The sequence below is a fragment of the Excalfactoria chinensis genome, chromosome 4, assembly GCF_039878825.1.
Source record: "Excalfactoria chinensis isolate bCotChi1 chromosome 4, bCotChi1.hap2, whole genome shotgun sequence".
NCBI lineage: Eukaryota > Metazoa > Chordata > Aves > Galliformes > Phasianidae > Excalfactoria > Excalfactoria chinensis.
The window spans coordinates 20,495,566-20,510,183 of record NC_092828.1 but is presented as its reverse complement, the minus strand read 5'-3'; the positions used below and the strand labels follow the sequence as shown (position 1 = coordinate 20,510,183).

The following is a 14,618-nucleotide window of genomic DNA, read 5'->3' as shown; positions in this document are numbered from 1 at the left end:
AGCTGTATGCATATGTTGAATAAATAAGGATTTCTGTTTTGAGATGTTAAAATTCAACTGGCATAAATCAGTCCTCAAAAGAAATGTGATTTTTTTCTTCAGGGAAGGAAACTCTTATTTCCCCCCAACACAGTGCTTTGTTTAATTACATGAGTCGTTATGCTAAAACTCCTCAGTCTACCTCATGTTGCTGCAGCAAAACAGATGAGGGAACTACTTATGTTTAATAATACCTGGTTTTATTGGTAAAGAGCACACCTGCAACGTATCTTTGAAACATGGTAAGTGAGAAAGAGGTTTTCTCATTTCTGATTCTTTGTCACCAACACTCAGATTAGAAGCATGCTGTCGTGTACCTGGTGGCTCTTCACTCTTTTCTTTCTGAATTCTTTCCTTGTTATTCACAAGTACAGAAACCCTGACAAAACTGGAACTTCATATGATTCTTGTACTGTCTGTGTCATATGTGGAAAGGCAATGACACTTCATGCAGATGGTATAATTTAAAGATGAAAAAACAGTGCCAGAGTGCCTTCCTGCTTGTTTCAAGTCTATGGGTAGTTGTTTCATCTGGGCAATTTCTGTACAAGTTAACCCAGGCTGTTCCTGCTGTGCTGGTGAACGTGTGGGCTCCCCTATGCCTGCTGGGGAGATGGGGTGAGCTGCCTGCTGCAATCATGCTGGCAGACAGAAGGGAGAGGTGGGGGCCAAGTTATATGATAGGAAAAGTGTATCAGAAAGTGTTCTCCCTCCTTCTCCAATAAATGGAGCTTGTACTTACTGTGTGCTAATACAAAACAGTGTGGGAAACAGCTTATTCTAGTATGGTACTGCTGATGTCTCACAGGATTGAACGTGAGCATCTGCTGCTTCTAAGGAGTTAAATTTCCTGGATGTTTAATGGATTTCGAGTGCTCCCACCTGTGCCCTGCAGGTGGCTCTCAGTGCTAATGAGCCTGTACCCATCTAAACCACTGTTCCTGAGCACTTTGGAGCAGTTTGATCCTTTTCTTTGCTGGGCATGTGGTACTTCTGCTCATGAACAAACAAGAAAACAGAAGGGCAGAGCATTTTGTTTTGCTTTATTTTTTTTCCCTTTACTTTTGGGGCACGTATGATAAGGTACCACTGCTCTGTTTCCTACTGCAGTCTGCCCTCACCTCTTGCTTTGGACAAACTGTTTCTTCCCCCATTGCCTACGAGCACCACCTGTAACACAGCACGCTTGATTTCTGAACAACCATCCTACAGAGCTACAAGGCTCCCAGATGGCCTAAGGACTGCTTTAAGGCACCTGGCTAAGAAAATTAATTAAAGAATGTGTCAGGCTGGAGGGAAAACTGAGTAATATGAGATGGGAGTAGCTCCTTCTGGCTGTCAGAGAAAGAAAGAGGGGAGAGAGCCCAGGCCTGCAGCACTGGAAGATGGCGGGAGAGTGCCAGGAGCCATAATGGTAAGGTGTGAGGAACTTCTGGGCTGTTTTGGAGCTCAGGGCATGGTCTGCTGTGTTTTGCTGTGAATTTGGGTTTGAAACACCAAGTTACTTGTGCTGGGGATGGGCCTTAGTCCTGGGTCAGTAGGTGCTTGTTTGTAGGCCGTGCTGGGCTGCCAGTCCCTGGGAATGCAGCCAGGCCAGCTTTGCTTGTCTCTGGCATCTGCAGAGTACGACTGTTGTATCTTAACAGAAATGGCTCTTTTAAAATTATACCTACTTCTTGCCGCAGGCTTGCAATGGCATGAAGATTTGCTACAGTGTAGACCTGTTCCATAGAGCTGTATTGGCAAATTGATTTTTCTGTCAGTGTAACCGCTCACTTCACACACTTAAGCCCTCTGATTTTTACCCCTGCTTCCCTTATTACCCATCAGAGAACAGGAAAGGGCAGTGTCCCACTTTGAGAGAAGCTTCTCTTGCTATCCTAAGAACAACAACAACAAAAACCAATGCCACAAATAAATGTAGCCATCTAAATGGTTACAGGGGCTTCAGACACCTTCAGGGCTTCTGGCTGACAAGGTGAGTAGGGAAGCTCTGGTAAAAGCAGTCTGTGTGTGATCATTCTGCAGTCACTTCTTTGTTGTTTGAAACACGTGGTACTCCTGGTTCCTGCTTTCATCCCTCTGCTCCGTGTGGATACGTTGCTCTATACCCAGGTAAGGTGGTATATAATACTTTGAACTCGTCTTTAAAGCCTAGTGTGGATATTTAACTACCGGCCTTTTAGTATCCCGTCTTACAGTCGAAATAATGAGCCTTGGAAAGCAGCAATTGTAGGAGGATGTTTAAATATCCATCCCGTGCTGCAGTTTCTACTTTTACTACGCGTGTGGGTGTACGGAGGGACACGGGAGGAACGCGATGGTTTGTGCCCCCTGCGAGTGTTTGGCGTAGAGCAGCTGGAATGTATTCGTGGCAGCAGAGGGAGCTGTTGACGCTTTTATGGATCATTCAAGAAAACTTAGAGCGCGCCCCAAAGTGTTTTAAAAACACCGAGAAGCCCCAATTTAATCAGAGGTACCTCACCGCTTCTTACCAATTGCATTTCTCTACCCGGAGGCTGGACGGCAGGGTCTCCTGTGCCCCACAGCCGGCAGGGCGCTATGCTGGGGTGGGGGCTGCCCCTTTCCTGCCTTATCCCCATCCCGTCCCCGCGGAGGGGGGGCACGGCAGAGCCCAGCCCCACCGCTGTGCCCTTCCCGGAGCCGGGAAGTGGCTGCTGCAATTACTGAGAGGAACAACGCAAACCTCTCCTCAAGCCAAAGTTTTAATCAAAGCAATGAGAGAGAACAGGACATGTGCGGCTCACGTCAAAACAATAGCTGTGCGCATCAGCTGCTAATTAACACACAGGCATGACTCTGGAAAAGCAATTCGCAATTAGGGTGGAATATGTGTATTTATTTTTATTTTGATTAACGTTGGCTTTTTTTTTTTCTTTTTTTTTTTCTTTTTTTCTGAAGCTGCTTTTACTAGCTGGGTTTCATACGCAAGTTTCAATAAACGAGATGAATAGCTAGGAATTAACAATAACTGAAATGAGATGGCGTCATTGTTCTGGGAAAATGCACCGAATGCTTCATGTGTTAACCTTTGTGTCACTTGTACCTACCTAACTGAAATTCGTTGGGTTAACAGCCTACAGTGCTTTCTTCATTCTGGTGATGGATATTTGGGGGAAGGGATGGAGAAACCTGTGCAGGTTTTGGCCATAGCAAAGCCTTTTCATATAACAGACCTTGTGTTGGAAATGCCAAAATTTGCTTAGATCTGAAGATTATTCTGAAGATGAGGAAAGTAAAGCTTTACTTAAAGACAAGAGATGGAAACAACCTATAGTATTACTTCCAGGAGATTATTGCCCTAATCTCTGCAGTTTATTATCAGATGCTCACATGATATTTTCATCTCTGTGTGATTCTGTGTGTGTGTGATCTCACTGATACATTCATGTTTGTCCTATTGCTCATGGTCATACTGTGTCTGTTGTGTACGTTCGTCTCCTTTAGAGTAAGCCTTCTTAACCTAATGGCTACCACATGGTGCAGCTTGGATTGATAAGAGCGGGATGCAGTGTGTGTGATCACAGATCACTGAAAATCTGACCAGCCTTGAGGTTGAGAGGCTGAGGGCGTTGCCTTGCTTGTGCTTCTGCACCCTCATGAAATGAAGCTAATCTCTGGCTCAGAGTAAATAACAGTGAGCACAATGAGCAAACAAATTAAACCACGGCCTTCGTGTGACATGGTTTCATTGTGGGGTTGGTTCAGTGCTTTTTCTTAAGTTATCTGCCACTTGACGTAATAACGGGGTGCTGTATTTCCTGAAAGACTTGTTTGGTTGTTTGTTTTTCTCCCTGGTGGTAATGTACAGAACTGAACTGCGAAGTGTAGAAAAAAGCTGGCATGTTGTTTGGTCTGCAGTATTTTAGTTGAGATTCAGGGCCAGAAACTGTTTAGCTTCCACAAGGTTTTGTTCGCGAGGATGGTTGTGAGATGACTGCTTAGGGACTTCAGCAATTGGGTTAAAAACAAAGTCAAGATAATCTTCATCTGTCCCGATTTGCTGAAAGAATCTTGTTGGCTGAGTAAAGTTGTCCACGGGGATATTGCTCATCTCTGACTGGAAGATGATAGGATGAGGGAGTGGGGAAAGGGGTTCAGGCAGTGAGTTGGTCACTGCCTAAGAGAAGGGGGGGGGCAGGATACTGAATAATGATCTGCTCTGAAACTGTAATAAACCATTCTAACAAACAAACAAAATCTTTAGTAAAAATGTGACTGCTTATGCTGAGAAGAAATCCCAAAGCAGCTGGAACATTGCTCAGTCAGTAGCAGCTGATACAAGTAGTATTATCTATAGGTGACGGCTGAATGCTTCTGTTTATCTTACTGGTTCAATTCTAGTTCTCTTTTAAAGTATGGGGAGTTACTGTGAAGGTTCAAAGTGAATGAAGATTTTAAAATAAATTTCCATGAGATCCCAAATGAAATCCTTAGTGGAGACAGAGTTCTAAGGCTGAGCTGCCTGACTCTGGATGTGTGTGTGAAATTTGGGAAGCTTGCCCAGGGGAGGAGCTGGGGACTTTCTACTTTGTTTTCATGATGGCATGGAAGGGAAAAATAGAATAAAATTATTTTCCAAGGGCAGTTCTTGTTGGAAAGGCCAGTGAGAATTGTTTATCTGCGACCAACAGTCTTAAACACTGTATGAGATATAGATGTACAAAAACCTGGTACACTGTCTGAAGCAACTCTGTTGATAATTATTTCTTTGAGAATAAATTGGTTCCCATGTAGACCGACTTTGATAAACTTACTTTCTAGCGTTCTTAGCATGCTAAGTTCTACTGCGTTTAATTTTGGAGGGATGTCACAATTCAAGATAAATAATCCATTGAGAGAAATCATTTCAGTGTAATTAAAATGTTCAACTTAAGCATTGAATAAATGTATGAAATACCATAGAAATAGGCTGTTATAAATGTTCATATATTCTATTCTTGTTTAGCCCAATGTGATATATTGGCAAGAATTAATCTTGTGGAAAATTAAATCACATTTAGAAAATTAAAACTTCAGATGCAACATGAGGGAAATATATATATATATATATATATATATATATAAGTCTGTGTTTCATGAATTTACATGATAAAAAATAATTATATTTTTAGATTACTTTAAAGCATCTTTTAGCAAATAATGACTTTCTGTTTCTGGATTTTAATTTTTAATGGAGAGTCTCCATAGCAACACTTGCCCAGTCAATTGCTTTTGTTCTTTAAAAGAAAAAAAAAAGTGTGGAATTTATCTATTTCCAGGTTCCTACTTTCTTGTTACAATTTTGTTTGCTGAAGAACTCTACATTGACGTATCTTGGTTTTTGCTGTTGCTTTGTAAATAAATGTGCCCTTTAATATTTACCTGGGGATAAAATCAGTTCATTTCCTTGAGCTGTGTGGACTGGGACATCTTCCTTCCCTGTTGTTCATATTTGGGATCTATGCGGTGGTCTGATTTTTTTCTTTTGGTAATTACCCAGTGCTGACCCACTGCTAAAAGAGAACATCCTAAGCTTACTCATATTCTGCATCTCTTTGCTTATATACAGAAAAACTATGATTTCCCTTTAAGCTGCGTTACTATCTTTAGAGAATAACCAGTAAAATATGAGCCTCCAAGATGAAATCTTCTTCATAGAATTTCTAGCTTTTGTAATAGTTTTCCATATTGTTGTCTGTTCTTCATTTCTAAACAAGCGTCTTCACACTTACTTGTATAGAAATGCATCAAATATAGAAACGTTACCAGCAGGTGTTGACCAACTAGTTCTCATTATTTTTGCTTCAAGAGAAAACAGAAACACTTAGGTTCTACTTTATAAACGAATCTACAAAACATTGGTTTGGATATGGTGTCTTGGATTACACCAATACGTGACGTAACTGATGGTCAGCACACATACATGCGTAGAATCATAGAATGGCGTAGGTTGGGAGGGACTTTAAAGATCATCCAGTTTCAACCGACACACTTGATCAGGCTGCCCAAAGCCCTATCCTGCCTCCATAGTTTTAGATAGGAGATAAGGGAAATCTGAATGGTGATGATACCTCATTCTTGTTTCTGAAAAGTTTTTGCATGCTGCAGATTTGAGGTTATGCAGGTACCTGACTTGCTTTTTCAGTCAAGAGGAGCATTGACCAGATATTTTCCATGCAGTGAATGTACTTGTCTTGCACTGCATAGTCTGCTTTGCAATTAAGGTAATGGGAATGACACCTGCAAGAAATGTGTGTAGCCTATCTGGTCCTTGCAGAGATTGCAAGTCTAGCGCTCAGTGGTCAAGGGCATTGCCTCAGCAGAGATACCTGGTTCAGTGTGTCTGGGAGCTGCTTTGGTTTGGAAGTCCTTTGTGAACAGCGTGCTCTCATCTGCTTTGTTCTACTCTGGGAGAAATATAAGAACTGACTTTGATTTGTGCTGGAAGTCCTAAGTTTAGAGAAATGGAAAACTTGTTTTTATCTTGCAGTATTTGGATAAAAGCTCACCTCTTATTTTGGTCCTCACATGTGTGTTAATGGTTCTAGCATTCAGTGTGTATTGTTGGCAAATACATAGTTGACATTTACTATGTATCTAATGAAGGATTTACCTTTTTATTTTAAGTAACTGTTGTATAGTCAGAATTATATGAAGTACAAAAGCCACCAGATAATTTTTGATAAGTTTAAAAAATTTATTGAGCGCTTAACAGGCTCAGAAAGCACAACATTTCAGTACAAAATCTCAAGTGTTTCCTATTACAGCTGTTAATATCTGCCTTTTGATGAAACGACAGCACCGAGTGGGTCTCTAACTCCTTTGCTTTCCACAAGGAATCTGACAAAAGTAACTCAGTGGTCTGAAGGTCAGAGAAATAGTAAACGTACCAGGAATGCAGATCTGATATTCTGAGGTCTTATGCTTAATTCAGCTTGTAAGCTCAATCTTTCCTCCTGTAAGCTTAGGGACTGCAGTCAAGTCAGAGATGTGACCTAACCGGCTCTCACTGGTCACGTATAAGCAACACATCTTGCTGGGGAGCTTGAAGACACAACCTCTTTGCAAACTGTCTTGTTAAGGCAAAAGATATAGGCTTGGAGAATTTTATTAGAGTTCAGAGATCTCAGTCTGTGGTTTCAAGATGGTTTTAATCTACCTAATAGGAATTAATTTTGATCCCTCTTCAGCATTTCTGTTACTGTGAGCATGGTTTTTGTGCTCATTAAACCACCTGACTTTCTCACTCTTGATTTTGGCTTAGCTTCTGCTGTTTTAATGATCTAAATGGACTGATTAGACCTATCAGTCTCACCTCAGTGCCAGGAAATGATATGGAATAGAAATATCAGGAGCCATCATGGATAAATTAAAGCTCAACTGGGGAATCAGTCCCAATCAGCGTGGGTTCATTAATGGTAGATCCTGTTTGACAAACCTGTCTTTGTGCTAAGACAAGGCGAACCACTTAGTGGATGAAAGTAAGGCTGTCAGTGTGATCTACCTAGACTTCAGTAAAACCTTTGACCCTGTCCCCCACAACACTGTCATGGAGAAGCTGGCTGCCCACTGTTTGGATGGGCATGTACTCCTGCTGGCAGAAACACTGGCTGGATGGCCAAGCCCAGAGTTGTGGCAATAGAGTTAAGGTCTACCAGGCAAGGTGTAATAGAAAAGGTGTAGTTAGCCTAAACCCACCTGCACACGAACTAAAGCATGAGCCAAGCTGCCTTCCTCCTTTCACACTGTGTTATAGAGCTGTGCATCAGTTTTATTTGTATGTGCTAACATGAAAATCTGTGATTTCTAACTCCATGTCTTTTATAGTTCAGTTTTAAATAATGGAATTTTTCTGAACCTTGAACATGCAGTGTGTGCAGACCCTCCTGAGAGTCAAAGCTGAGGGAAACGTTTGTGTGAGACCAGGTGAGGTGGATATACCGCAGAATATCCTGTGTGTAAAGAATGATGCTTTGCCCTCCTGGTTGGTCCTGTACAGAAAAGCGTGTGTGCTTCAGGCAGTGGAAATTAGAAGGCTGTATAAAACAGTTGAAGAGATTTAGTCCCAATCTTTTCATATATGTGATTTGTAACAGCTGTCCACATGAACAGCACGTGCATTCACGTAGATCCAGAAAAAAAGATCTGAATTTCACCAGTGTATCAGAAAGAGACCTTTGTCTAGTATACATCATCCTCTTCTAGGTCTTCACCTGCAGTTGCAGCTTCCAGTGCAGCCAGAGCTGCTGCTACTTCTGCATCTTCCTCCTCAATTTCTCCACTGATGTCTTTGTGGCTCTGATGTGCGGGTGCCTGTGATGCTGTGGGTGCAGCTGTAGAAGCAATGCCATTGGGAATGTCCTTACTCAAGCCTGCAGAGTCAGTGTTAAAAGGCTCCATACTGCTTTCTTTTGCACGCGAAGATGGGGTTACAGGAAGGTCTTGACCCTGCACTGCTGAATGCTTAGTCATTTGGTCTGGATGTGCATAGTTGATTGAAATGCTATCTTTCTCAACATAGTTCCTGATTTGGTTGCCATTTTGGCAATAATCTATATCTGGCAGTTTTATGGCATTGTTATTTTGGGTGTCCAATACTGCCCTTCCTTTGAGAAAGTTGCTATCTTCTATAGACCAAGATTTCACACCTTGAATACTGTTTGTCTGACTGCAGTCTGCCTTCCTGTGACTGCCTGCTCCTAGGTCAAGCTCTTGGCCACACTCATTCGGTTTGGATTGGAAGTCTTTAGTATTGACTGAAGAAGGCTCTGCTGGTTGGCTGGAGGTGCTCTGTTCACTGGCTTCTTTCACTGAGTTTGTGCTGGGGCTGAGAATGGGGTTCACACCAGCATGAGAGCTGCTGCCATTGACTGCAACTTCAAGCTTTGCAACACACTTCACAAGGCTGTCATCTTGAAAAGCATCACCTCTGTGGTTCCAGAGGGTCTCCCCTGTGCTATTTACCTGATTTTTAATTCCTGTTCCTTTTAGCTCATCCTTCTGGAGTTCTTTTTTCTGTTCTTTAATTTCACAGTTCTTTCTGAATTTGAATTTATTGCTTCTTTGCTCTTCCTGTTTGTAGCTGTTTCCTTCATGAGTGCATCCAGGTGATTGTAACTCTTCTGGATCAAAAATGTAGCTGGAATAAGAGAAGTTTGTAGAAGATATGTTAAGCAATTAATAGTAGTGCTTAAAAAATGATTATGCTACCAATAGGTAGTCATCAGACTATTAATTGGTATGCGTTGTAGTTGCCAAAATGTTTTCTGATGTTCTTCCTCTCAAGTCTTGCCTCTTTGTCTCTTTCCCTTTCTGTATTTTCCCCCTCCCTTTTCTTAATTCATTACTCTTTCTAATTCTAGCAGTTCCTTGACTTATTCCAGATTTGCTCTTTTTTTCTCCCCCCTTTCTCTTGTAGGACCAGTACTTTTCCCCACTTCCTTACCTGTTCTGGAGATGTGGCCAAGAAAAAAAGAGTAACCATTTAGTGGGACTGAAGTGTGGTCTTTCTAAAACAAGTCTCCTTCAGGATGATTTATAACATGGAAATTGTTCTTGCAGCTAATTTAATTAAAAATAAATAAGGAACTATGACAAGAGCAAGGATCTGTAGCTGATTTTCATTTTTTAGGGGAAAGGGAGGTTCTGACAAAGTCTGCACTCTTCATTCTGCTGAATTGAGGGTAGCTTATGGTACCTACATAAGGGAAATCTTTTTGGTTAAGATGAGTTTTCAGTCCCACGCAGTACTTCTGTGGCTCAGGAATTATAGAAATGGACCTCAAATGCAATAAATCAAAAGGGCATTCATGAGAAGGCAGAGTATCTATGCTCTGGTGTGACTTTAAAGATACCCAAACTCTGGGAAAGCTCCAATTTCCGACTAATCTTATCAGTAGGTGTGGAGGAGCACATTTTAATGCTTTTCTTTTATTCTGTTTAAACATCTTTTATTGTACCTTTGTATCATTTTGCAGCACCTGCACCCCATCTGGATTTTCTTTAATCTGAAAAGAGAGAAAGGGAAAGAAAGGGGGAAGGAAAATGAGTGAAGTGTTTTGAAACGAATGCATGGGTAATTACATGGAAAATTACACTCGTTTAGGAGGGTTTTATTACTCCGAAAGAAATACACCTACACAAGGATGGATGCAGTACAGTTCAAGCTCCTTGTAGTTTTCTATCTTGCACTGATAGTGGCCTGTAGTTGGAGAATAATCTGTGGAAGAATTTAAGAGCTCTTAAGCAGATAATGGTGTTCTTCCAGAATGTTTTTCTAGTCTGCAGCAGTTTTATGATTTGGAGATTCCTAAGACAAACTAGTAATGTTTTGTATTGGCAGCTGGCATCTATGGCATCCTTTAGTTAGCAGCTCCACAGCTTAGCCTTGCCTGTGTGATGGATCCCCTGCCTTTGTGTCACTCAGTCCTGTCTCTTACTAGCAGGGCTCAGTGCCCTCCGGTCTGTCTTCTGGAGCAGGCAGGAGCAATGTGCTCTGGGGTGGCTGCAGTACAGGTAGTACAAGTCCTGCACTGCCATCTTCAGGTCCTGTACTCCATCTGAAGAATCTTCATCTGCTGGCATGTGATACGTACTGACACTGCTTCGTGCTTGTCATTGTTCGCTGGATATTTGCATTTTACATGCTTTGTGAATGAAGGGTGGGAACAGTAGTGCCGAGTTCTCACGATGTGGGGAGCTGCTGGGTTGGCTCTGTGAGAGCTACTGGGCACTGAGATAACCACGTTGAACTCTATTAATCCTCTGGTTAGATGCAGAGATGTTGCTGGGATTGGCACTTAGTTATGTGCAGTGTTGTGTGCCTGTATTTTACTACAATACATTCCTCAGGCTTTGACTGGAGCTACCAAACTGCTTGAATCTCGCTACATCTCAATATAACACCAGCTTTCTGTGGATGTGTGTCATTGCCTGATCTGGTGAGATGCTGAGAGCCACCTGCTTTGTGGTCATATGTCAGTCTTTTACTATGTCTTTTAATTTGGACGCTCAAGAATTTTTATGTTCTAAACCTAAATGAAGGCACAGACCTGAACAACCCCAAATCATGGGAGGGAAGTTATAATTTGAGTTAATTAAGTCAGGACAGCTTGTTAATTGTTGTTGTCTGTTGTCATTCAAACTTTTCCTTTATCTCTTCATGACGTACAATTTTGCATGCTTTTGCTGTAGCCTAAGGACAGCAGCTTGCTTCCCATAAGACAGATTGATAACACAAGGTCAGGGTATTTTTTAGAGTCAGCTATTCACAGAACAGCTCAGGAAAATATTATTGATTTATTCACACCAGGCATGGCCTGTACTGCCCACCAGTGATCATGCTGGCAAGAATTATAATGCACTCTATGTTGTTAGTTTATTATTCTCCTTTCCCCCCCTCCGTATCTGACTTCCTTTGCTGCTAGCACTGTGCACAGTGCCTCACATCCAGCCCCATGTTTCTGGACCCTCTAAGATCTTGCAGTCATTCAGCAGCTGGCTCCTACCTGCTCCTGCCTGTGCCTGTACTCTTTGTGCCTCATGTCTTAGAGCAGAAGTTGCTGTAAGGGTGAGGCAGATTGCTGCAGCTCAGTGCCTGTCAGGGCAGCCTGCGCTGAGCTGCTCTGCTGCCTCTGAGTGGTGCTGCTTCTCCCTCTTCCTTAAGTGCATTCTCCCTTCTTACACCTCTGCTGGTTTCTTGCTGTGTGCCATTGTCCTCCTCAATAATGACATAGCAGGAATCCCAGTGCAGTATTTTGTGCCCAGAGAGCCTACAGGAGCTGGCTGATGTGGCCATGAGTGCCACATCTGCACACCCTCTTTGCGTGCAGATCTTCTGCAATATGAAGGAATTTGGGCAAGTTTGATGTGGTATGAGGCTTGTTTGAGCCAGCTCATGTGGCCTTTTCTGGACAAAACAGAATTCTTCATTTGCTTTGATGGTTCTGAAAGATGAACTGGTTAGCCCAGGCATGTCTGGCCTGCCCTGTACCCTGTGCTATTGTGGAAGCAGCTTTGCAACTGTCACTCAGCAACAAACAGACAGTGGGTGGGCTATGAACTCCATCTGAGCTGAAGTTTGGGCATGGGGTGCAGTGCAGTGCCAGCTCAAGTTATGGCAAGTAAGTTCACGGACTGTGATATAGTGGCTGAATGCAGTCCTGTGAACAGTGAAAAATATGCAGCCTCACTTTCTGTTTTGAAGAAGGAATTTGAGAACAGACTTCAAGATTGCCATGAAATTATTATTATTATTATTATTATTATTATTATTATTATTTTGAGTATGCGTGACTCAGTTTTTTCAGGCAGCATAAATATGTGGCCTGCAGATTTTCAAATGGAATGCAATCAGACATTTGAAGATATGATCACGTCTCTTTATTGGACATTCATAAACCCTACACTTGCAGAGAGAAATACCCCTTGCTTTGCAACTGTGCTTTATTTATGTCATAGCTTTCTGACAGTAGCGTATATTTGTGAACAATTGTTTTCAAGGTTGAAGCACAGGAAATTTTTCATTAAAAATCTCTGAGGAACACAGGTGGGTGTCGGTGGTGTGGCTGGGCCTTCCCACCAACATTTTATTACATGTTATGGCCATGTGATGACAGCAGAGGGGCTCTCTGACAGAATGGCTTCTGATGTGGAAGTGTGTATGGAACAAAGGTGTATTGCTTAGTTCCTCTCTGCGGAAAAAATGGCACCCATTCACTGATACCTGTTGAACATTGATGCATGTGAGCGCAGTAAGACAGTGGGAGGTGCATTTCAACAGTGGTGATAACAACTGTGGGTCACCTCCACTGGTGCAGGTTTTTACAAGTATGGCATGCAGGCTTTTGTTCCTCACTGGTGAGAATAGATAGTTAAGGGTGGTGACTGTGTTGAATAACAGTGTTCTATAGCTGAGGATTTGCTCTATCAGGCAGTGTTCTCGTGCTCACTCTGTGTTGTAGTTCCCATGGAAATAAACAGGAGGCATTACTTCTGGAGCGACCTACATATATGTGATCCAAGACAATTCCTCTTTATTCCATGCAGTCCAGGCAAGCCAAAACATTGAATACCCATGAGTTATCCCTTCTTTAGATTAAGAATGTTTTGAAGTTAATTCAATTGAGCTAATCTCTGTGTTGACACTTCTGGTTTCAACCACCTATTTAGTTTTAGCTTAAACTTCCTTCTAAAACAAAAGAACAAAAATTGCTTAAAACTGACCAACCCTTGCAAATCTTGGCCTTCAAGTCTGAGTGGCTGCCATGCATTAGGTAAGTCACAGTGACTGTGTGATTTGTCCATGGGAAAGGCAACTTCTGTTAAGCCTCTTTCTATAGAGGCTAAGCTGCTGCTATCCTTCATGCTTGCCACAGGCTATGGGTATGCAAATATTATTTCAGCTCTGGTAAACTGTGATGACTTCAGTTGCTGTCTGTTGGCGGGTGAATCCACTGGAACACCCTTGCAGGCCTGGGTGCTTGGCTTTAAAGTGCCTGGGTTTGGTGAAACCAGTCCAAGTCTGCCCATAGCCTGGTTCTGAGGGCAGATCCTGCTTTGAGCTGGTTGGGGGCATTGCACATCAGGCTGCTTCTGCTTAATCTGTTCTGACAAGTTTCCTACTGCGTGCCCATATTTATAACACTGTGTGATTTTTAAAAGGATCTTGCTTGTATAGATTTTAACTTCTGGGAAGTACTAATTGATGACCTTCATTTGGTTGTGAAGACATTTGTTATCTTCACAGAAAGCAATTACGACTGGAAATGACCATTGTTATTTTCATAAGAAGCACTTTACTGTTTGTGCTTTTTAATTACAGCTACTGTTTGCATGATCTCCGCAGCTACTGCATTTATGCTTTTCAGCTGATTAGTTACAACTAAATTCGTTCACTGGCATGCATGAGATATGACACATCAAAATATTTTAAGCAGTATCATCTTAAGAATTATTTGACATCCCTGTAGTAGGAATATATTTTTTTATACTGTTACTATCTGAGTAATGTTGGTCTTTTCTCCTCCTCATCCTTTCCTTCTGTGTATACATAGATTGCTCTGAAAGTAATGCCTCCTATGTATTTCCATGGAAGCAACAACATGCAAAGAGCACAGTAACACTATTTGATAGGACAAATTCTGAGGTATAAAAAGCTGCAAATGATCCAGGAGAGTCCTGGATTTCACTGATGATAACTTTCAGGTTCAGGTATTAGACAGACTGACCAGAGGTGAAACATTGCTGGACCTGGCACTCACCAGTGTGGAGGAGATCACTAAAGACATTAAGATCAGAGGCAGCCTGGGCTGCAGTGACCAAGCTCTGGTTGAGTTTGTGATGCTGATTTACTTAGGCCTGGCAAAGTGTGAAGTCAGGACACTGAACTTCAGGTTGTTTAAGGAAATGTTGGATGAGATCTCCTGGGAAGCTGTTAGGGTTAGGAGGTTGGAGCCTGATGATCCTTGAGTTCCATTCCAACTCAAGCCATTCTATGAACAGAGTCATCACTATTAGCTATACATTCTCACTAGTGGAGAACAACAGTCTGCATGCTGCACTTGTAAGAATCTGCA

General features: G+C 42.1%; 1 protein-coding gene across 1 annotated transcript in view; it reads right to left on the bottom strand.

Annotated features, from left to right (window-relative positions):
• Nucleotides 1-6,723: 6,723 nt before the first annotated feature.
• Nucleotides 6,724-14,618, bottom strand: part of PGCKA1 (PDCD10 and GCKIII kinases associated 1) — a 43,453-nt gene continuing 35,558 nt past the window's right edge. Inside the window, exons 4-5 of the mRNA XM_072336177.1 lie at nt 10,002-10,049; nt 6,724-9,181 (exon numbers count right to left, since the gene is read on the bottom strand). Of these exons, the coding sequence (XP_072192278.1) occupies nt 8,224-9,181; nt 10,002-10,049 (1,006 nt within the window). The 3' untranslated portion in view covers nt 6,724-8,223. The remainder of the gene's footprint in view (nt 9,182-10,001; nt 10,050-14,618) is intronic.